At 29.4% G+C, this 24324-nt stretch overlaps 3 protein-coding genes across 4 annotated transcripts; all 3 read right to left on the bottom strand.

Annotated features, from left to right (window-relative positions):
- Nucleotides 1–1844: 1844 nt before the first annotated feature.
- On the bottom strand, nucleotides 1845–3866 carry LOC101250014 (extensin). Its single transcript, XM_010322197.2, has 2 exons — nucleotides 2270–3866; nucleotides 1845–2169 (listed from the first exon to the last, which is right to left on the bottom strand). Exon 1 carries the CDS (start codon nucleotides 3555–3557, stop codon nucleotides 2289–2291), a length of 1269 nt encoding a protein of 422 aa, XP_010320499.2. The 5' UTR covers nucleotides 3558–3866; the 3' UTR covers nucleotides 1845–2169; nucleotides 2270–2288.
- Nucleotides 3867–14821: 10955 nt separating this feature from the next.
- LOC101249726 (extensin-3-like) lies at nucleotides 14822–16601 on the bottom strand. The gene is made up of 2 exons (XM_069296452.1): nucleotides 15242–16601; nucleotides 14822–15068 (listed from the first exon to the last, which is right to left on the bottom strand). Exon 1 carries the CDS (start codon nucleotides 16504–16506, stop codon nucleotides 15268–15270), a length of 1239 nt encoding a protein of 412 aa, XP_069152553.1. The 5' UTR covers nucleotides 16507–16601; the 3' UTR covers nucleotides 14822–15068; nucleotides 15242–15267.
- Nucleotides 16602–21589: 4988 nt separating this feature from the next.
- Nucleotides 21590–23836, bottom strand: LOC101249455 (extensin-3-like). 2 transcript variants are annotated; one of them, XM_069296451.1, is made up of 2 exons: nucleotides 21971–23836; nucleotides 21590–21803 (listed from the first exon to the last, which is right to left on the bottom strand). In XM_069296451.1, exon 1 carries the CDS (start codon nucleotides 23749–23751, stop codon nucleotides 21994–21996), a length of 1758 nt encoding a protein of 585 aa, XP_069152552.1. In that variant the 5' UTR covers nucleotides 23752–23836; the 3' UTR covers nucleotides 21590–21803; nucleotides 21971–21993. The 2 variants fall into 2 exon arrangements, with proteins under 2 accessions (XP_069152552.1, XP_069152551.1); XM_069296450.1 differs by having other exon boundaries at nucleotides 21590–21808; nucleotides 21971–23813.
- Between the last annotated feature and the right edge of the window lie 488 nt (nucleotides 23837–24324).

The raw sequence follows: 24324 nt of genomic DNA, 5'->3' as shown, positions 1-24324 counted from the left end.
GTCTTTTCTTTAGAATTGTTTGACTTGATTAAATAAGATTTTGATGTGAATTTAGTTAAAGAATTTGTAACTTTTTTAAATAAATCTATATATTTAAAAGCATTATATTTAAAGAAAATATTTTCTGATTATTCAATTACTAATCAAGATAAATGAATTAAAACAGAAGAATAATGATTTTGGACTTAAAAGACTAAAAAGGAGAATTATATGGTTTTTCCCATGGTCCATTTTAAAGGTGAATAACTTCTTACAAATTTTCTTTATGAAAAAAGAAAAAGAAAAAAATGATAATAGAAAATTTGAGAGACATTGAAAACTTTCTTATATTGTTTGGAATGTGAAAGCAAGAAAGGAAACATATTTTGAAAAATATTTTGGTGAACTTTGTTTTGGGATAATAACACTTCTGGTCCTTTAATTATTTATAAGTAAAAGTAATTTGCAAGTTAAATTATTGATGTTCGTGAGGTTGAGTGAAAGATTTTTTAATTTATACAGGTTTTGTGATCTTTTGAAAAGATTAGTTCAGACATAAAAACGTTAGAAAAATTATCTACTGGTATTAATTTAATGAAAATTATTTTGCTTATATTAATTGTCATTGTATTTATTGAAAAAGCTATCGACTTTCAACAGTAAAATTATCAAGAATGACTCGCGCTATCAAATGAGTAATGATTTTTTTTTAAGTGATTGTTTGTTATCTTATCTAGAAAAAGATGTATGTGATATTATATTTTTATGATGCTATTATTAAGATCATATAGTTGTGTTTTCAAAGGAAAATGCATTAGTATGCCCTTAATTTATGCCTGAAATTTCAGAGACATTTATACTATACTAAGGTCCTATTATTCTCTTGGATTTATTTTATAAGTAATTTTTTACCCCTTTTCGATCTACGTGATATTAATTAGAAAAAAAAGTCAATCTCAACGTTGGACCCACAAGATAATGTCACATAGGCCGAAAAGGGATAGAAAATTATTAATAAAATAAGTTCAAGGAATAAATAGGACTTTAATATAATATAAGTATATTTCTGAAATTTCATACATAGGTTAAATGAGTATTTATGCATTATCCCATAATTAAACTGTATTTTAACATACATACTTGGATGGTAAGAAAACGTTGAAATCTTCCTTCTCTTTTATCTCACTCTCAAAGATAAAGTTTTAATTGACACAATTCTCTCTTTTGTGAGGAGTCGTCAACATCAAACACATAACCTTTCTTTCTCGATTGATTCTTTCTCTTAATAAACAAATTTTGATTTGTATAGTTCTTTATATTATACGGATATTTTTACTTCTCATAAGTAAAATTGAAAAAAGTTAAATTAAGATACGATTATTTGTCAGTTGATAAATTTAGAAATAACAAATTAATATATAGAATAAAATATAATTTTCTTATATACTAAATGTGACAAATAACAATAAAAATATAATTTTAGTAAGTGTACAAATTAGAGTACATGTAAAAATATTTTGGATCAATTAGCATATATAATAGGATTGTTTAGGGCAATTGTATAGGGAGGGTTAGAGAAGAGATGAGAATCCTATTCCTACAATTGGGACCAACTTTTCCACTAGGGAATAAAGTATTTATATATATATATATATATATATCACATGCATCTAGTCCTTTTCTCTTAATTAAATTAACAATTAATGCAAATCCAGCTAGGAATATTTTGTTTTCTTGTCTCTTTGTGTTTCTCATTTCTCAACCTTAATTTATAAAAAAGACCTAGCACTAGCTAGACAAAAAAGTCTTCTAGATTCCCCCCAAAAACAAAGCAAAATAAAAATGAGAAGTAGTATCTCTTGGAATTTGGAAAAGGAAATCACAACAATGTTATTCAATGAAACTTATTGATCTTATTATTACAAAGTAGTTTGACTTATAAAATTCAAAAAGTCAAAATTCAAAAGCACATAAAACATGTACGACTATGGTACGTAAATAAATATATATTACATGCATCCAATATATAAATATTTCAACAACTTCACGAGATATACAACTACGTGAAGTTAATGGCACAAAACACAAAACAAAATAAGATCCCTTTGTGGCTTTAATTACTACTTCTTTAAAACTCTTTAATTTATTCTGATCCCATGGGCCTTTTCCTTCTTAATTATTCCTCTTGACCTGCATGGATTGAATTATCTATGGATTAGATGAAATTCAAGTATTATAGGCAATGTGCTTAATTTAGTAGAATAATATAAAATTGTGATAAATATATTACCTCGTTCGAGATTGTGAAACTAGTAGTGGCTAGGAGGAGGTGGAGAAGTGTAATAGTAAGGGGCTGGAGACTTGTGAACGGGAGGTGGGGGTGATTTGTATTTGTAAATGGGTGGTGGTGGTGACTTGTATTTGTAAACTGGTGGTGGAGGAGATTTGTACTTGTAAATAGGTGGTGGTGGAGACTTGTACTTGTAGACTGGAGGTGGTGGAGACTTGTACTTATAGACGGGTGGTGGTGGAGACTTGTACTTGTAGACTGGAGGTGGTGGGGACTTGTACTTGTAGACGGGTGGTGGTGGAGATTTGTACTTGTAGACCGGAGGTGGTGGAGACTTGTATTTGTAAACGGGTGGTGGTGGAGATTTGTACTTGTAGACTGGAGGTGGTGGAGACTTGTACTTATAGACTGGAGGTGGTGGAGACTTGTACTTATAGACTGGAGGTGGTGGAGACTTGTATTTGTAAACGGGTGGAGGTGGAGACTTGTACTTGTAGACTGGAGGTGGTGGAGACTTGTATTTGTAAACGGGTGGAGGTGGAGACTTGTACTTATAGACTGGAGGTGGTGGAGACTTGTATTTGTAAACGGGTGGAGGTGGAGACTTGTACTTATAGACTGCAGGTGGTGGAGACTTGTATTTGTAAACGGGTGGAGGTGGAGACTTGTACTTATAGACTGGAGGTGGTGGAGACTTGTACTTGTATACTGGAGGTGGTGGAGACTTGTACTTGTATACTGGAGGTGGTGGAGACTTGTACTTGTATACTGGTGGTGGTGGAGACTTGTACTTGTAGACAGGTGGAGGTGGAGACTTGTACTTATAGACAGGTGGTGGTGGAGACTTGTACTTGTAAACGGGTGGTGGGGGAGACTTGTACTTGTAGATGGGTGGTGGTGGAGATTTGTACTTATAAACTGGAGGTGGAGGAGGAGGAGACTTGTACTTGTAGACAGGTGGTGGTGGAGATTTGTACTTGTAAACTGGAGGTGGTGGTGGAGGAGACTTGTACTTGTAGACGGGTGGTGGTGGAGATTTGTACTTGTAAACTGGAGGTGGTGGTGGAGATTTATACTTATAAATGGGTGGCGGTGGGGATTTATAGATTGGAGGAGGTGGTGGTGGTGACTTGTACTTATAAACTGGTGGTGGCGGAGACTTATACTTATAAACTGGAGTTGGTGGAGGTGGAGATGTGTAGTAGTAATTTGCTTTGCATTCTGAAGGGAAGCTAAGTGACACTAAAGCCACTAAAAGAGTGGTAAGAAGATAGGCTATTTTAGCCATGTTTGCTGTGCCAATGTACCCTCCACAAACCCTGCTTTTATAGCCTTCAACTCATCACTTATAATCACAAATATATATTAATAAATCAATTAATTATAATTTGATTATTTATTAAAATTATTAGTAGATTGAGCTGTCACTCTATTATTAACTAAAATAAAATAAATGAAACCGGACCTGGCCTTCAGAGAATATTCTATTAGTTGTTGAGGCAAAAAATTAAACACTTATTAATTTTTATCAATCACAACTGTTCTTACGTAACTTTGAAATTTATTGTGTGCATGCTTACATTTTCACATTTTATTTATTTCAATATAATGAAAACTATATGAAAGTTTAATGAAGAGGGACCTCATAAAAAATGACTTCAATTTCTTGTTACCCAATCAACTTCATTTCATATTCAAATCCATTTTTACGTGCATGTTAATTTCAAATGTCATTTTCACCTAATAGTTATTTGGGATGGTGGGATTCAATGCTGGAGTAGTTTTTATCTGCATTCATATTCAATAAACAACAACAATAATATATTCAGTAAAATTTACTCAGTGAAGCCTGAGATGATAAAGCACTCCATATACATATTTTATCACTATTTTATAGAAATAAAAATGTGATTATTAATATATTTTTACTCTGTGTATATTTAAGAATAAAATATTATTATAAACATAAATATATATATATATATATATATATATATATATATATATATATATATATCATGTAGAAATTGAGAAATAATAATTGTAGGTAAGATAATAATGGGACCAATATTATGATATGACTCTAGCCGTGGTTTGAGGACTTTTTCCATAGTTTCGTAATCTTAGTCACCAAAGAATATAAATAAAATAATCAAAATAATCATAATTCTAGAAGAAAAGTAGAAAGCATGTGAAACTTTAGTTATTACACATGTATACATTTTCTTACCAATAAAATAAGTAAAGATAATCATATCATTAATATATACTTATATTATAAAATATAAATACTACAAGTATACATTGTGGGAATCTATCACACAATAATTTTTTTTTCATATTTAATTAGCCAAATATTTCAAAAAAATCAAAATAATATTTTTGTTCTATATAGTTATGAATGTATTTATTTTTTAAAACATGTTTTCTATATAAAAAAAATATTTTCATTCTTATAAAAACATGGTAAATTTGGGTTCCTTTGTGCATTCTTTTCTTTCTCCTTATGTATTGAACTTTCTTATTTTGTGAAAAGAAAAAAGTTCATTTAATTTAGGAAATTTTAATGTGCTCATATTTCGATTCTTTTGAAGAGTCTCACATTTAATTTTATTAATAGATGATTTATTTGTCTTGGAATTTTTCTATATCTAAAGCTAATTTTGAAGGATGAGTTAGTCCTAAAATGATTCATTTCAATTTTTATTTTAATATTGAAATTCAATATTAAATAATTGAAGTAAAAAGTCCTAAATATATCCACCCTTTACGAAATGGACGGTCTCTTAATACTGTTTGAACAATCTTTATATCTTAAGCTATGATTTAAAATTAAGTAAAGCTTAAAATTTATTTTCTTACTTTATGTAAAAAAGCAAAAAAAATAATCTTCTTTTTTTGACGATGTAAATTTCAACAATATAAGTGAAACCGACCTATTCTAATTTTCTTTTAATAAAATTATAAGTATTTGATTATGTCGTTAGAGTAAACCTTTGAAATTACGTTGTACCTAATTAAGTTTGAAATTTTAACGCATGAACAATAATATTATATGGTATTAACCATAGAAACGTAGTACAATTGATATACGGCATTAAATATTTTCAATCGAAGATGATTTTTCAGTCAAAATGATCCTACGTGGAGGTAGAAAATTACGTTTAAAGCAATAACTAACTCTTTAAAGTCTCAATACTATTTGATTTAATTAAAATAGTCTCAAACTTTGATGTTGATGTGATTGAATTTGAAATTTTCAAAAAAGTAAAAGGTGAATGACTCTTTTATCTTATTGTCTTCGTATTACTATCGCATAAAACTTTATTTTGTGGGCAAGCTTTCCTATCTAAATTTTTTAAAGGATCAAATTTATAAACTCTAAGTTTTAAAAAAATATTTTTATCTATTGTGTTATATTCGTTATTGATAAAGTGATATTATATTAAAAATGAATTTTAGTGTAATTAATTAATAATTATCGTTAAATATATATTTCTAACAGTAACTAAAATTCTTTTGTATATGACACTTAACTGATATTGATAAAAAATTTAACACTCTTGATACATGTATCTATTTATTACCTTTGAAAGTTATTTTATTGTAATGTGAAAGGGTAGGTATGGTGAAAAATAAGAATTTGTTCTTCATAAATTAAACGTTTATAATTCATTATATAAAATGAAACTGCACAAAACAATCATAACTATTATAGCATAAAAAAATTAAATATAATTCTATTCTTTTTAATACTAACATGTTTTGAACCACAACTCTAAATTCACCGAACTAGTTAACTTTTTCTATGGTTTATCATGTTATATTTTTCAAAAGTTAATTTGACTAATTTTTATAGATAAATTAGATCATATTAATTTTTTTTAAAAAGATTAGTTATTTTAAAATTGTATGAAAAATATTATCGATTGTAATTTTTTGCATATTAATATAATAAAGAAATACATCTTAAAATATTAGTTAAATTTTTTATTATTTAACTTTAAAAATAAAAATTATAACAAATAATACCGAACGGACGTGTATTCTAACTTATTTCCTATATACCAACCACACACCTTCAAAGTTGGTGGATAAAAAGTACCATGGCGGCCCTTATATTGTACTATGTGACACAAGTTGAAATTACTTATATATTGCTCCTCAGGTCCAATTTACTTGTTAAATAATCTTTAATTTTATTTATTATTTCGGTTATTAATATTGAGTTAATATTTTTTTAAAAAATATCGTAAGTAAATATATTTGAAATCATATCAATTAATAAAAGTTAAATGATAAATTCAATATATCTCATTATTTATTTTAAAATGATGGAACTATGACATTATTCATTAAAATATTTCTGTCTAATAACCTATTTGATAAAACTTTTGAATTTAATTTATATTGAGAAATGCTTTTAATTTTATTTTTTTTTGGTTAAAACTCGCTTTTATTTGACCAATAAACTAAAAAGAGTCTTTTAAGAAACAATTATTGATTGATCAAGCTTTCCCATTATTTTGATGAAGTATTATTACATTTTATAACTAACTGTAAATTGTTTTTACGACTTAAATTAATTATAAACATAAAGTTAATATTACTAGGCTCATTATCGATAACTAGTTTTTATATATAAAAATATACATGTTAAGTGATTCAAATTCAATCATCACAATTATAGATTCAAATAAAATAAAAAGTAAAAGACATATATAACAAAGCAAGGGAATCCCGCGTTATATAGTCAAGTGGCTGAGCTATACAATTGCAATGTACCTTTTTGGATATTTTTCTTAAAGGAAAAAATATTGTTATTTTATAACTGGTTAAATATTATCGTCAAAGAATATGATATAATAGATGATATTGTATTTTTTTAGTCAGAATTTTGAGTTAAAAACTTGATTATAAGAATATTATTGATAGAGAGTATTTTTTTTCATGATTATAATCTGCATAATGTGAAATGAGTTAATCAGTCTTTAATACGAATATCAAACGTAAAATAAAATTGAAAAGTCGTTAAATATGAGTCAGTAGCTTCCCTTTTGTTTTTTTGTTTATAAAAATAAGAGTCCAAATCTCACCTACTTTAATTTTTTAATTTTTTTTTTTTGCATGTTATGCACGTCAATTTCTACGCGTTTACCTTCCACTTGGACAACAATTCCAAGATCTCCTTAACTTTATTTTAAACCACTCTTGTCTTTTTTTGCTAATTATTACTTATTTTATATTTGGTTTAAAAAAATTAATTGGTTGCCTTCTCTCCTAAATTAGTATTTTCTGATTTAAAATTAGAAAACAATCATGTGGCTTTTCTTTATTACATTTATGTATATAAATAAATAGAAGTAAGAGTTGACATGGAAGTTACTTCAGTTTAATTATTCGATATTTAATAGTACTGGCTCAATTAATTTGGATCGGTATAGGTGAGTCTACTATGAGGTATACCGCTTCCTACATATTCAGATAAGGCAGGGATAAAATTAAAAAAAAAATTATAAGATCGATTTGGAAAATTTAAATTTTAAATAATTTAAAGTAATCGTGAGATCTCTGATTCAGGATTAAATAATTCGAATTATCTTTTCAATTCATTGAGGATGATATGAACTTTTGGGCGAGAATTACTGATTTTATGCTTGACCCATTGAGTGTGTGTGTATATATATATATATATATATATATATACACTTTTGCTTTCCCCATCCCAATTATTAATGTGAAAACGTTTGATTATGTACGAAGTTGAAGAGTTAAATTAAGACTTTTGAAACTTTTGATCTAAAATAATTCATAAATTATTTTATTTAAGGTAATAAAAATATTAAATCGAGAATTTGTCACAAAATATAAAAATATTTCATTTTTTTGGATTAACTAAAATAAAAAAAAGTCATATAAATTGGGACACACAAAATAATATGTTTTATGTAACTTTAAATTAAAAAACTTCAGAGTTTTATGTCCAAAATCAAAATAACAATAAAATATTTATTTTTCAAAATTGAAAAAATGCCACATAAATTAAAACACGACCCAACCTCTTACATATAATGACATGCTTAATTCCTTTTTATAGTATGAATTTTTGGTGACTTAGAACTTAAAATCTCCGTCTCCTCTAATATCAAATTAATAAAAGAGTAACTTTCACATATAGCGAACATAAAAATCATATTTGTATGCTATAGTTATAGTTTGCATAGTTGTGCTCCATAACAAACATAAATATATATATTTCGCTATACATATACAAAAGAAAAACGTTGTATAATTTCGTTATACATCTACAAAAGAAAACAGTTGCAGAATCTGCTTTGGTATATATATACAAAAGATCAATTGTGTAATTTGTATTTGTATAAAGAAAGAAAGAGAGAAAGACAAAAGAAAACTAGGCAGGGAATATTGTATTTGTATTTGTATACACAATTTTTTCTCGCTTTATACAAACATAATCTATACATTTTTATTTGTATTAAGTGAGAGAGCGAGTGAGATCTGGGAGAGGGAAGAGAGGAGAACGAAATATATGTATAAATACAACTTTCTCTCATTTTATACAAACACAAAAATATTTTATACATTTGTGTTTGTATAAAAGAGAGAGAAACGAGAGCGGCGAACGAGATTCACCAGAGAAGCGAGATAACATTAGTTTGCTATCAAATTTAATTAAATCAAACTATAGTTATAACATTTAATTTGAATTAATAGTTTGCTATTATATACTATTTTTTCATTATTAAATGGTGGCTAAATAAGTCATACAATAGAGTAGTGCTATCCAACGTAATTTTGTCGATATTATAATATTTCCCTAAACTTTTTCTGAAGTCATAATTGTAATTTTCTTGAATAAGAAATTAATATATATTCTACTGTTATGAGATCCTTTTCACCTATATAATATTCTGCAAAGTCACTTTCATAAACAATAGAGGAAAAATAACTTTTTTCTGTTCTCATAATGAAAAATTATGTAGATAATAGTAACTTATTAAGTACTATATATTATTTACTTTATCATGCATTATTGATATCAGATTCTTTCCCATAATTGTATTTGATCTACTCAACTTAATTTTTAGATTGTATCCATTAATGGCTACCTAAATTATTGATATTAATTTTTGTCAATTTTTTTTTTTTAATTTAAAACTTCTTATGTCATGACTTGGACCCGATGTATTATTTGAACATTTTTTTACCGACATGACATAATTAATCTGATTTATTGGTTGACATCGTGTGAAAAATTGATTTAGCTAATTTTTGATTATTTTTTTTCTTTCTTCTTCTTTCCTATTTTTAGCCACTATTTCCTTAAACTTCATCCATGATGAATGAAGGTTGTTACAACAAAATGATAAAAAAAAAAAAAGTTTTAGAAATTTAGTAATAGAATAATTTCAGTATGTTTATATTAAAACTATTTGTTAATTTTAAAATTTTAGAAAAGAATGTGGTTTGGTAGAATAGAGGGAGGGTGAGAGAAAGAGAGTGACTGCGGTTGGGGCCTTATAAGGGGGTATGTATTCGATTTTATACAACTATTTTTTGGATTTTTCGATTTTTAATTTTAAAAATATATAATTCATTTTGAATCAAAATAAATTGTTTTATTTAATTTGATTTTCCTTTATTTGATTTGAATTTTTTAAAAATTTAATTATTTGATTATGTCAATAATTAATAATATAACTAAAATTATAAATTTTTGCTGCTTTCATATATATTTCAGTAACATAATGCATAAATATTAGACAAAAGATTTACAAAAATTAGGATACATCAAGTATATCTGTTTTAAGTTTTTGAATTTTTTTTCCCAAACTTTATCAATTTTTCAAAAGAAAATTAAATCAAGAATAGAAAAAAAAAGAAAAATTAAGGGGGAAATAACAATTTTATCAACTTTATCCTCCTTACTAATGTCTTCTTTATATTCATAGATGTGCTTGTAGCATTTTGATTTTTTCCATGTGGAAATTCACTAGTAACTTTCTTAAATATTTCTTTTAACAAATAAATATTTCGTCAAATACTTTTAAGTCTATTATTTCAAAGACTTCCATTATTTGTCTTTTAAGTCTATTATTTTAAAGACTTGCATCATTTATTATTTCCAATCAGATAATAATATTAATTGATAACGATGACTAACCCGATTGGCTGGAAAAAAATCAGGAAAATTTAGGGAAAATTAGGAAATGGTGTTTTGGCAATATGATGTGGCAAATATATTTGCTAAGTATTTCAAATATTAAAAAAAAAACTAGTATTTGCGACAATTTCTAATATTTGAAAATTTTAAGAAATTCAATCTCATCTATTTTTTTTTATTTTCATAAAAAGTACTCATCATTTATCAGTTCCAACTAATATTTATTACTACGTCTTCCAAAAAGTTTGAGTTCAAATTTGAGTGAGAAAATTGAGAAAAAAGATGTAACATCTCGCAACTAAAAAGAAACTAGAAGGAAGTGTAGAAAATTGGAAATATTTATTTTTTGAAATGAATTGAAAAGCTTGAAATTTGACAAGTTAAAGTGAGTTTTTGGTCAATTTTAAATGGTTATAACTTCTAGCTAACTCAGGATGTGTTAGGTGTACTTTCAGATATGATTAGAAAGTCGTTGGAATAATTTTTTCAGCACCGCTAAATTTCGATTCGAATAATTCTTTAGCAATAACATTCATTTGGCACTACTGTTAACTCTGAATCCTTTCTAAATCACCACTCTCTTCATTCCATACTAATTGAATCTTTAAGATATTTTATATTTTTTAAGAAAATTAGATTAAGATATAAATTGAATATAATTTTTCAATTTTTATCTTTATAAATTATTATCAAATTCATAATTAAAATAACTAAATATTAATAAACCACTAATTTCAATACTAACTAATGAAGAATAAATTGAAAAAACACTCTAAAGTAGTCTTGAAAATCAAATAATTAAATTAATTTAAAAAATGAAAAATATCCCAAAATTTAATTATGCGTATGTATTTGCCGTTTGCGTCTTGATGGCTAAAATTCATTTTACTTTTATTGGAATCTAGCTATTAGTTTTATTCTTAATTTAACTTTTTTTTAATAATAAATTCAACTTTCTTTAATATAATAAATTCAACTTTCTTTAATAGACTTGTAGTCATATTTGTTCAAATGCATCAAATAATGAATCTGGTCCATTAGTTGGTTGTGATACACAGTGGACCTGATCCTTTCACTACATCAAAAATAATATTTAGCGACAATAATTTAATTGTAACTAAATATATATTTCTAGCAGCAATTACAATTTTTTGTAAATGTCTCTTAAATTTTTAGAGACATTAGATTCGACGATAATTAACTTATACATATAAATGTTCTAATACTCTTTATTAATGTGTATATTTATTGTCATGAAATGACGTTTTTGTTATAGTGTTTAGTTAGTTAAGATTATTTTAAGTAGTTAGTTCCTTAGGAAATGAGAATTCAAATTATAAAATATTTTTTAGATTGTGCTAATAAGACTCAAGTACAAAGCTCGTTTTGAATGTAATACAACTTTTCGATAAATCAATACTATTCATTAATGGAATTGTGAGTATGTGATCTCACATTTTGTCAATTTTTGCTAGTGAAATCCCTATAAATAATTAATAAAAAAATTGTTACTCTTAATTGAGAAGCATGTTATAATCAAAATGGGAGATATTCTTAACTATCTAACTTTAATTTTGTTTCCCTTCTTTAAATTGTATTTATCAATCACTAGTAATAAAATCCTGACTTATTTTAATTTTAAAAAAAAGCTAACAGCTAAATAAAATTGTAAGATAAAGTTAGCTAAAAATTTATAAGTTAATCATTTTTAATTTATGACTTTTCAATTTATAGGTACTTTTATTTCACAAAAAATTTAAAAACTATTTTATTTTACTTAATTCTCAAATATATTGCTAAATATTAAAACTCCTAAATTTCTTTTCACTTTGTAGCTGTCTTTTCTTTAAAATTAAAAATTAATCTTTACTTTCTAAAGAGGACCAAGTTTATTAATATTGTGGACCAACTTTAGAAAGTAAAGATTAATTTTGAATTTTATAGCGTTGAATAAAAAATATGTAAAATATATTTAACATTTTTTAATTTTAAAATCTTAAATATATCATATAAAAAATTAAAATTAAAATATTGTAAAATGATTAACGTCCCTTTTTGAAAGGATTAATAAGTAAAATAAAAGTAAACAAATTAAAATAAGGAAATAATTCTTACAGGCTCCCTATTTGTTTCAATCTTATAGTTTTAAATATTTTAAATTATTGTATGAGTTTTTAAAATTTAAAAATTTAAAATGTTGAAATTTTCGATGTGGATACAAAATAGTTACCAAACGTTTTGACTATAGTGATGACTTCATGCTATTCAGGATGATTGCTATATGCTACGTACCTACATACTAGTCATATTTAATTTTAGCATGCAGTTAACCACTCTTTTTCGCCATTAATTTTTGCCACTTTACTATTGCAATTTTGATAATATTATTTTGAGAAAAGACATAAATTTCTGTTTAAATTTATTTTGAAAAGTCAGTTATACATTTAAGCTATTATGACGATTTATTATATATTTATACTATCTAAAAGTAAACTTATATCATCCTACAAGGTGTTACCTCTCTCACATTATGTGGTATATTACGCTAGCTGCCACATCAACGATACGTCAACGCCATGTCACAAAATAACTTTTTCTTTTGCTTGCTATATTTTATATTAATTAGTTTCTAATTAATTATAAATTTTTCTAATAGTTTTATCTTCTTCATAGCATAATTGCAAAGAAGAAGTTTTTTACAATGATCGTCAAGAAAACATTCTGAAATTTGAAGTTGATTTGTATGGTTAAATAATTTCTTTCGTTCCAACATGAACCTCAGAAAGACTCCTTCAATTTCTTCCATTGATTGACCATGAAAATCGAGGTCCAATTGCAAGTATTTTTCAGATTCAAACACAATTTTTACTTTTTCATTGTTCTTCATGGACGTTTCTTAAAATATAGTAATGATGGGAAAATAATTTCCTTTGCTTTTTCAATCGATCGTTCATCGAGTTTATTAAACAGTTCAACCATAGCTCCACGACGAAGAATCCCCAAACTTTTACCCTCCGATGACATAAACAAACACAAATCAAACCCACAAAACTTAATTATGTCACCTAGTACTATTTTGATTTCTTGTTGGGACATTTATGGGTAAAAGATGATGTTTTGAAGTGACTTATTGTTATTGCCTCTTGTTACCGATTCCTTTAAGCTTTTTTGGGTGTGAAGAATATGAAAAGAGTGTGGTATGAAGAAGAAGAGATGTAAGGGGCGGGTGTGTGTGTGTATGAGGTACGAAGAAGAAGGGAGGTGGGGGTTGGGGATATAAGGAGAATTATGTTTTTTTTTAACTTTTTTTTTTCTAGTAATTATTTGAAGCACCTGATTTATTTTTATTTTATTTTATCACGTCGATTTTAGGGGGTAAAAAATTAACTTTTGAATAGTATAGGTATGTAATAGGTAGTCATGATAATTTGAGTGACTGACTTTTCAGTACAAGTTCAGGTGGAATATATGCCTTTCCCTATTATTTTTTTAATCTATTGATCAATCTAGCAAACGTCGACGTTTAGGGACTAAGAATTTCTATGGATTGACTTTAAAAAAAATAGCTTTTAAATAAAAAAAAAAAAAAAATTAAATTTGAATAATTGTTTAATTAAAAAAATATAAAGTGATATGAACTTGAGACTTCCATAATCTCTATGGATTGACTTCAAAAAATAGCTTTTAAGTAAAAAAAATAAATTAAATTTGAATAATTTTTTAATTAAAAAAATATAAAGTAATATGAACTTGGGACTTCCATGTTGGAAGTCTCAAGTACGAAACCTCTTGCCAGCGAAAGCAAGGGGTTTACCTTCTGGGTCGAGCTCGTCGTATACGGCTTGCCTAGTGCGGGTTACCTTTCCTATGTGATTTGCGAGCTATTGCGTAGGAGCGGGGGTTTACCCTGTGCACATTCAAAATTGCTATTAAAAATTGCTTATTTTCATAAACAATTTTTTAGAAAAATGCTTTTGAAAAAATAAATAAATTCTGTTTCGATATTGTTTTAGGGTTAAAATATTTAATTATTATTTTTCTTCTTTTCTTTAATGTTGCAAAAATATTATTGTTATCTTTTTTCTAATAGTATAAAATAATACGTAAATTAAATAATAATACATAAATGTGAAATAAAATGTAAAAAAATAAATATAAGTAATAGAATCACAAGTTACTACTCTTCCCATGCATGCTAAACTTGGGCCTTTAATTGATTAGATCAGATTGGCACTGCCTTAAACTGACTCTCTTCATTATAATTAGTTCCACTTTACAAACCTTTTCAACATTTTTTTATATCTTGAAATTAATCATTGCGTTTTATAGTCTTTATTTTAACACGACAGAGAAGGGTAAAACATATATATTGTAATAATTGATTTTATTCATCTCATAATCTCCGCATTTAGCAAGGAGATCGAACAAACATACACAAAGACATAAAAATAAAATATAAAAATAGAGTACAAAAACAATATCACTAAATTAGATAAAATGAAGCTACAAAAGAACTCCGCCTTATTATTTACTATATAAAATTTAATTTTCTTCTTTTTATCATTGTCTCTCGTAAATGAAAATGCCTCCTTTGACCTCAACATTATGCTTTTCCTGCGTAAGAATGTAATATAGTGAATGAGAACACATGATAAAAGCTAACCAAATAAGTAGACAACATAAGTCTTTAATTTATATTAATGTTTTGCATGAAGAAATTGTGCAACTTATTATTGTATTGCATTTTAGTCATATGTTTTTGAAAGTTTTAAGTTTATATTAATTACCTCGTATATAATGAAGAAGTCACTTCTTAGTAATGGTGGGGAGGAGGGGGAGAGGAATAAATATAGTGGGGTGGTGAAGACTTGTATACTGGTGTAGGATGGTGTGGTGTTGGTGAAGGATGGTATGGCTTCACGGGTGGTGGTGGTGATTTGTAAACGGGAGTTGGTGGTGGTGGAGATTTGTACACAGGTGTAGGATGATATGGCTTCACTGGTGGTGGTGGGGACATGTAAACGGGAGTTGGTGGTGGTGGAGAATTGTACACAGGTGTAGGATGGTATGGCTTCACTGGTGGTGGTGGGGACATGTAAACAGGAGTTGGTGGTGGTGGATACTTGTACACAGGTGTAGGATGGTATGGCTTCACCGGTGGTGGTGGTGACTTATAAACTGGAGTTGGTGGTGGTGGAGACTTGTATACTGGTGCAGGATGGTATGGCTTCACTGGTGGTGGAGGTGACTTGTAAATTGGAGTTGGTGGTGGTGGAGATTTGTATACTGGTGCAGGATGGTATGGCTTCACTGGTGGTGGTGGTGACTTGTAAACGGGTGTTAGAGGTGGTGGTGACTTGTATACTGGTGCAGGATGGTATGGCTTCACTGGTGGTGGTGGTGACATGTAAACGGGTGTTGGAGGTGGTGGTGACTTGTATACTGGTGCAGGATGGTATGGCTTCACTGGTGGTGGTGGTGACTTGTAAACTGGTGTTGGAGGTGGTGGTGACTTGTAAACGGGTGTTGGAGGTGGTGGTGACTTGTATACTGGTGCAGGATGGTATGGCTTCACTGGTGGTGGTGGTGACTTGTAAACGGGTGTTGGAGGAGGTGGTGACTTATAAACTGGAGTTGGTGGTGGTGGAGACTTGTATACTGGTGCAGGATGGTGTGGCTTCACTGGTGGTGGTGGTGACTTGTAAACAGGCGTAGGGGGTGGTGGTGACTTATAAACTGGTGGTGGATGGTATGGCTTCACCGGTGGTGGTGGTGACTTGTAAATTGGAGTTGGAGGAGGTGGCGACTTGTAAACCGGGGTGTGTGGAGGATAGTGTGGCTCCTTAGGTGGTGGTGGTGACTTGTAAAGTGGAGTTGGTGGTGGTGGTGATCTGTAAACTGGTGCGGGATGATAAGGTGTTGGTGAAGGGTGGTATGGCTTCTTTGGTGGTGGAGGAGATGAGTATTGATAGTTTGCTGAGCTTTCGGAAGCTAAGCTAAGTGACACTAAAACCACTAAAAGAGTAGCAACTAGAGAGGCCATTTTCCCCATATTTGAAACCAAAGAAGAGAAGTTGGTGTCCTCTTTAAGTTTCACTCAAACCCCTTTATATAGCTTTCATTTCAACAATTACCCTTACCAAGATTTACATAAATGTAGGTAAAGTTTTTATTCATTTTTATAATTGGTTTTGTCATGTTGTTGGCTCAATTTGACTTTATTTATTGGATAGAGGGTGCAAGCTAAGCAAAAATGTATAAACTATTAAGACAACCATACAATTTTCTTTACATCTTGTGATGCAATAATTCAAAGAGCTACAAAGTCTTCTTTTTCTTCCAAGCTTTTACATTACATACATACAAAATCTTTGAAAAAAATGCGTGCATCCCTCAAACTTCGCACGATTTTTAGTTACAAAAATCAGTGTACACTGCCTTTTTTTTAAAAATTTTTTTGTTACAAAATATTTGAAGAATTCTATTTTTATGTGTCTCATATTAGTTGATTATTTTTATTAAGTAGCTAGATAATATTATTTCACCCATCATTTTTATTAACTAGCTAGATAATTTTATTAATTCACCCCTTGAAAACTTCTTTTACATTTTACAAACAAATGTTAATACTTTCAAAAGAATTATCTGAATAGATAATATAGGAAAAAATTAATTATTGATTTCTTGATTTAATAAGATGGACAATTAATGTGTAACAATTATTTTTAGTAAGATGATCAACTACTATGAAACGAACTAAGGGAGTAACAATTTATTTTTTTTTTATTTTGATTGATAAACTAACCTTTAATTACCTTTAGTGCTTAAATAGTATAGAGATTTAAAACAATAATACATATATACACTATATTAAAAATAATCATTATTGGCAATTAATTTTCAAACGTCGCCAAATAAGTGTTTTTAGCGGCAATAACTTTCTTTGTATGTGTCCCTAAAGCCTTTAGCAACATTGGTTCTAATGACACTTAACTGATACCGATAAAGACTTTAACACTCTTTATTAATGTCAATATCTAATATTACTAAAAGTTATATATATATAACCCTTCGGGGTGGCCCAATGGTTTGAGCTTGAGACTTCCATGTTGGAGGTCTCAAGTTTGAAACCCCTTGCCAGCGAAAGCAAGAGATTTGCCTTCTGGGTCAAGCTCGTCGCACCAGGCTTGCCAAGTGCAGGTTACCTCTCCTATGTGATTTGCGAGCTATTTTATAGGATAGCGGCTCAGGTTTCCTGGTTGTCAAAAAAATAAAATAAATAATGACCCACTTTCATTACTAAATAAAGCAATTAATGTTGTTCTTTCTTTTTAGTTTTAGGTGGGAATAGAGGGCAAAAAATTCAACGGATTATGTAGCTCAATATTGAAAAAATTTATATGATTAAATACAATATCTATGAAATTTTTGGTATCTTAGTTTATTATCGTGGGAACACACAAGATGTAGAATGCAGGTCACGATACAAAGTAAAAATTAATTTATTTTTGACTTTATTGACTTAGGTACTTTCAATGTACTCAAATCACTTGAAAATAATTTCTAAATTTCAAGAATCAAACCTTACAACCTAATTAAATTTTGTGAAACTTTAAAGGTACATTGCGTTACTTCATATCGTTGAAGTTAATATTTTGGTAGTATAATTAATTAAATTACACAATTTGATTTAATTACTTAATATATAATTATAGTTTAATTAATTCACTTTATGTTTTATTCCTTGTTTGATATATGTATTTGAGCACAACTAATTTAAATGCGTGTTATATAGGCACATTTTAATAATGTATGTAGTTTTAAATGTAGGAATTTATAGTTCTCTTTAAAATTTGAAAATATGGAATATCTTAAGAAACATAATTAAATGAATCGAATCGGTTGAAGGCTTTATACTTTTCACTTTTATGTGTTTAATTTAAACTTTGAATAAATAATTAACATTATTGATTGCACATTAGTTAAATTTTTATTTTTATTTATAATAAAAGAAAGAAGAGAACAAGCCGTCCCGTTTTAGTCGTTGTACGGTTTTTTAACAGTTAATATAACTAATTATTAAAATTTAAATTTAAATTAAAAATTTAAATATATTATACAAAAATACTTATTTTATAATTTCTTATATCAACAAAACATTAATAAAAATTTTTATTATTTAACATAAAAAAAAGCCATCACGATTTAAGGGAGACAGAAAAAGTATTCAAATACATGGAAGATTCTTGGTTCATCCAATAATGACTTTTGACTTTTTAATTAGAAAAATAATTAATCATTTGTATAACTTAATCACCGACAAAGATAAAATTAGTAAACTCCATATAAGATTCCATTATTAAATAAGCTAAACTAATATTTTTTTAATCGTCCCAAGAGATAGGATGTAAGTATAAACAAGTACAAACCTTAGCTACATTGACCTAGTCAATAATTATTACCGACATATTTATTTATTATAGACAAACATTTGTCCAGCGATCGAGATCTTATGTTCTATTTTCTTTGTTTTTTTTTCCAATTATATATATCTATAATAAAGTTGGAACAATATTAAGTTAAACTTTTATGATTTAAGGGAAGTTTAATCAAATTTGATTAACTTACGTAAACTTCATAATGTAAAGAATACATTATATTTTATCTCTATTTTTTTCTAATAAAATGATCCGTTAAAATTTGTACCTTTCGGATGTAGAATTCTCACAGATATGTATGTGAAGAATCAAGGATTATATTGATGAATGAATGATTGATATAGAAAAAAAGTCATATACTACCAAACCTGTTCCATCAGCTTCCTTCAACAAATACATAAGTCACCACCATCTAGATACACTAATTTTAATACAAAAAGAATCTTTCTGTTGCGCTAAAAAGAAAATAAAATCTGAAAACTAATTAAATTCCATAAATTACGCTTATATTTCTTTTTACTCTCAATCATACAGAATCAAATCCATACAGAACGAAGAAATTTAAAATTTCTAGTTGATCCCCCCGTTCAACAAAGAAACCTTTCACATTTGATCCAAAAACTTTTGTCGAAATTTTGGGTAAGCGAAGTGAATTATGAATGATACAAAAGTGACAAAATTGTTGTTGGATAAACAATTTTCTTTTGAATCTTCAAGATCATCAAAGATATTCCTTTCAGTTTTGATTCAAGATTGTTAAAAATTTTGAGATTAAGATTCTTTGTTCTCCAGTTCATCAAAGATCTTTTTAATTTTGATTCAAAATTGTTGTAAATTTTGAGATTCAGAATTCTTCTCCTAGTTTATTGAAGAATCTCAAAAAAAATTGAGAATATTATCATGAATATCTTGTCTACTTAGCATTTTACTTTTATGTATCTTGTTTAAATTGATAAGTATTGTATTTATACTAAATACATTAAATAAATAATTATAGTCCATAAGATGTTGAATTCGAGATTGATACATTACAATGTGGTAGTTGCTATGTAATTAATACATTTAGTATAAATTCGAATTCACATATCAAGTAAAAAAAAATTTTGCATGATACATTACTATTTGTGTATCTCGTCTCAATTGATTAGTATTGTATTTATAGTAGATACATTAAATAAGTAATTGTTGCCCATAAGATGTTACATTTGTGATGGATACATCACCGCGTGGTAGTTTCTATGTAATTAATACATGTAGTCCAAATTCGAATTTATGTATCACATCTAAAAACTAATACATGATACATTATTATTTATTTATCTCGTTTAAATTAATAAGTATCGTATTGTTACGGGATACATTTAACATGTAATTGTTGCTCATAAGTTGTTTGATTTGAGATCGTTACATGTAGTATAAATTAGTATTTATGTATCATGCCGGTATAATTTGACATAGCTATGTATCATATAAAAAAAACTTATGAATATGATAAACAATGATTTAGTTATAAAATAGTACTTCACATACATAACAAACATATGATACATACTCAATTAAATTATAAACGGGAGAGAGAAAAATATCTAAAATTCAAAATATAGGAGATGAAGGTAACTAGTAATATAGTAGAGCGATTATAGGCCTGAAAAAAAGGAGAAATTGTGAGTTGGAAGATTTAAAGTTATGAATCTTGAAAGGAGTGAATTTGAGAGAAAAAAAAGATTTTTGTAATTTTTATAAATGATATGAAATAATAGAAAATAGAATAAAAAAATATATATGTAGTTAGGTAATTTTTTGATTAAATTTAGGTTAGTCCATTATTAAATTTACAAGTCTAATTCAACACAACTCATATTCTCAAACCTAAAGTCGACTAGATCAAATATTTCAAACCCCTAGCTGATGCCTATATAAAAGAATATTCAATAATGATTTGCAGTCTTCTGCATACAACTCTTTTTTGCCTTCAAGTTGTGAGTCGTTTTAGCCTCCTCGAATGTGATTAAAAATTGATTATGCATTCGTGGTAAACTTTCAACAAGTATTCCATCAATTCAAGTAAAAAGCAAAACTTTTGAGTTGATAGTCATGAAGAGAAAAAAAGAAAAAACAAAAAAATTAAACATTTTAGTGTGAAATCTCTAATGATTGTTAAATCGTGCACAAATAAATAAAATTAAATATTATTATTTATTGATATTTTTTATTTTTTGATTATTATTTTTCAAAAACGAAAATTTAATTATTACAATATGCCTTCAACAACTACAATCAGATACGAAATCAGTTGGTTGTCCATTCCTTTTTTTTTTAAAAAAAGTGAAAGGTGTAACAATTAAACTTTCATCCCTGAAAACTAATAATCAAGATAAGAGAAATAGGCAAGTAATAATATTTAATTTCAATATTTTGTGTGGGTGCATTGAGGAATTATGTGGGCATAAGTCCAGAGGTTAGATATAATATTTACATTGATTGTTATTGCAACGTGTAATAAAGATAAAAAGTTCAAATAACTAATCAACGAAACTATTAACATTTTCGATTGAAGCTACTAATATTCCCAGTTGATTGTAGCTTATCGTTGAGCTTATTGGTGGTGAAAAACCACATTTTTTATAGCAACTGATTTAATGTAATTGATAAGAGGCTCAACTTATAAATATAACTCAATATAAGGGATGACAAAAATAAGAAAAAAGACAGTATATATAGTAATAACATATTTTATACATCTCATAATGGCTGCATGTTGCAAGGAGATCGAACAAACATATTACACAAATAAATAGAAGTAAAATATAAATATAATATAGGGTACAAACAATAACTTATACAAAATGAAGCTACAAAAAAACTTTGCCTCCTGTGTGGGCTTATTTTCTTTTAGCTCAACATTCTGCATCTTTCCTGCATAAGAATATAATTAGTATTGTGAATGAGAACATATAATAGAACCTAAACCAAATAAGATGTAGACAGTATACAGGTCTATATTAATTATTCGAACGAAGAAATTGTGCAACTTCTATAGACATATCATAATTAAAAGTTTTAGTTTGGTTTAATTACCTTAGATATAATGAAATCTCTTCTTAGTAATAGTAGGGAGGAGGGGGAGAGGTGTAAACATAATCTGTTGGTGGTGGAGACTTGTAGACTGGAGTTGGTGGTGGTGGAGAGTTGGAAACAGGAGTTGGTGGAGGTGGTGACTTGTAGGTTGGGGTGTGTGGAGGATAGTATGACTCCTTCGGTGGTGGTGGCGACTTGTAGGTCGGGGTGTGTGGAGGGTAGTATGGCTCCTTGGGTGGTGGCGGCGACTTGTATACTGGAGTTGGTGGAGGTGGTGACTTGTAAGTTGGGGTATGTGGAGGATAATATGGCTCCTTGGGTGGTGTTGGCGACTTGTAACTGGGAGTTGGTGGAGGTGGCGACTTGTAGACTGGATTTTGTGGAGAATAGTATGGCTCCTTGGGTGGTGATGGTGACTTATACACTGGGGTGTGTGGAGGGTAGTGAGGCTCTTTGGGTGGTGGTGGTGACTTATACACTGGAGTTAGTGGAGGTGGTGAATTGTAAACAGGAATCGGTGGAGGTGGCGACTTATAGATTGGGGTGTGTGGAGGGTAGTATGGCTCTATAGGTGGTGGCGGCGACTTGTAAACATGAGTTGGTGGAGGTGGAGACTTATAAACTGAAGACGGTAAAAGTGGAGTATGTGGAGGGTAGTATGGCTCCTTGGGTGGTGGTGGCGACTTGTAAATAGGAGTTGGAAGAGGTGGTGACTTGTAGATTGGAATTGGTGGAGGTGGTGACTTGTATGTTGGTGTGTGTGGAGGGTAGTATGGCTCATTCGGTGGTGGTGGCGACTTGTAGGTTGAGGTGTGTGGAGGGTAGTATAGCTCCTTGGGTGGTGGTGGAGAATCGTAAACCGGAGTTGGTGACGGTGGCGACTTGTAAATGGGAGTTGGTGGAGGTGGCGACTTGTAGGTTGGGGTATGTGGAGGGTAGTATGGCTCCTTGGGTGGTGGTGGAGAATTGTAAACCGGAGTTGGTGGCGGTGGAGACTTGTAAGCAAGAGTTGGTGGAGGTGGCGACTTGTAGGTTGGGGTGTGTGGAGGGTTGTATGGCTCCTTGGGTGATGGTGGAGAATTGTGAACTGGAATTGGCAGCGGTAGAGACTTGTAAGCAGGAGTTGGTGGAGGTGGTGACTTGTAGGTTGGGGTGTGTGGAGGGTAGTATGGCTCCTTGGGTGATGGTGGAGAATTGTGAACTGGAATTAGCGGCGGTAGAGACTTGTAAGCAGGAGTTGGTGGAGGTGGCGACTTGTAGGTTGGGGTGTGTGGAGGGTAGTATGGCTCCTTAGGTGGTGGTGGAGAATTGTAAACCGGAGTTGGTGGCGGTGGGTACTTGTAAGTAGGAGTTGGTGGAGGTGGCGAAGTGTAGTATGGCTCCTTGGGTGGTGGTGGAGAATTGTAAAAGGGAGTTGGCGGCGGTGGAGACTTGTAAATAGGAGTTGGTGGAGGTGGCGACTTGTAGGTTGGGGTGTGTGGAGGGTAATATGGCTCATTGGGTGGTGGTGGCGACTTGTAAATTTGTGTCGAGGGTGGTGACGGCATGTACACTGGAGTGTGTGGAGGGTAGTACGTCTCTCTGGGTGGTGGTGGAGAATTGTAAACTGGAGTTGGCAGTGGTGGAGACTTGTAAAGTGGTACGGGATGATAAGGTGTTGGTGAAGGGTGGTATGACTCCTTTGGTGGTGGGGGAGATGTGTATTGATAATTAGCTGAACTTTCGGATGGTAAGCTAAGTGACACTAAAACCACTAAAAGAGTTGCAACTAGAGAGGCCATTTTCCCTATATTTGAAACAAAGGAGAGAAGTTTTTGTCCTCTTAAGCTTCACCCAAACCCCTTTATATAGATTTCATTTAGAAATTACCCTTACCAAAATTTATACAAATGTAGGTAATATGGTAGAGTTATGCATATGTTTATTTAGTCTTGACATGTTGTTGGCTCAATTTTGACTTTAGTTTGTATATTTAATTTGATAGATATATAGAGGCATCATCCTAAGCAAATGTATAAACTATTAAGGGAACTATACTGTTTGTGACAGAATGATTCAAAGAGCTACAAAATCTTGTTTTCTTTTTACAGAACCTTTGAAAAAAAAATGCGTGGATGCCTCAACTTTACACTCAACTAACCTTCACACAAGTGCTTATATTTAGGAGACATGATTTGTCACAGACATCCTTTTGTAGCAAATTTATTGTTTAAAAAATATGGATAAAAATAAATAGAATCCTAGACCTCTTCTAATTAAAACCTTGAATAAATCAACTATACAAATATAATTAATCTTGTGCAAAAGTTTTGCTACCAGTTAACTATCAAGTATAGTTTTCTCTATAAATAGGA

This window comes from Solanum lycopersicum, chromosome 4 (genome assembly GCF_036512215.1).
Source record: "Solanum lycopersicum chromosome 4, SLM_r2.1".
NCBI lineage: Eukaryota > Viridiplantae > Streptophyta > Magnoliopsida > Solanales > Solanaceae > Solanum > Solanum lycopersicum.
This window is presented reverse-complemented; position numbering and strand designations above follow the sequence as displayed.

Excerpts from the sequence above, each read along its gene's own strand:
- LOC101249726 (XM_069296452.1), bottom strand. The coding sequence starts at position 16,506 with ATGGGGAAAATGGCCTCTCTAGTTGCTACTCTTTTAGTGGTTTTAGTG.
- LOC101250014 (XM_010322197.2), bottom strand. The coding sequence starts at position 3,557 with ATGGCTAAAATAGCCTATCTTCTTACCACTCTTTTAGTGGCTTTAGTG.
- LOC101249455 (XM_069296451.1), bottom strand. The coding sequence starts at position 23,751 with ATGGCCTCTCTAGTTGCAACTCTTTTAGTGGTTTTAGTGTCACTTAGC.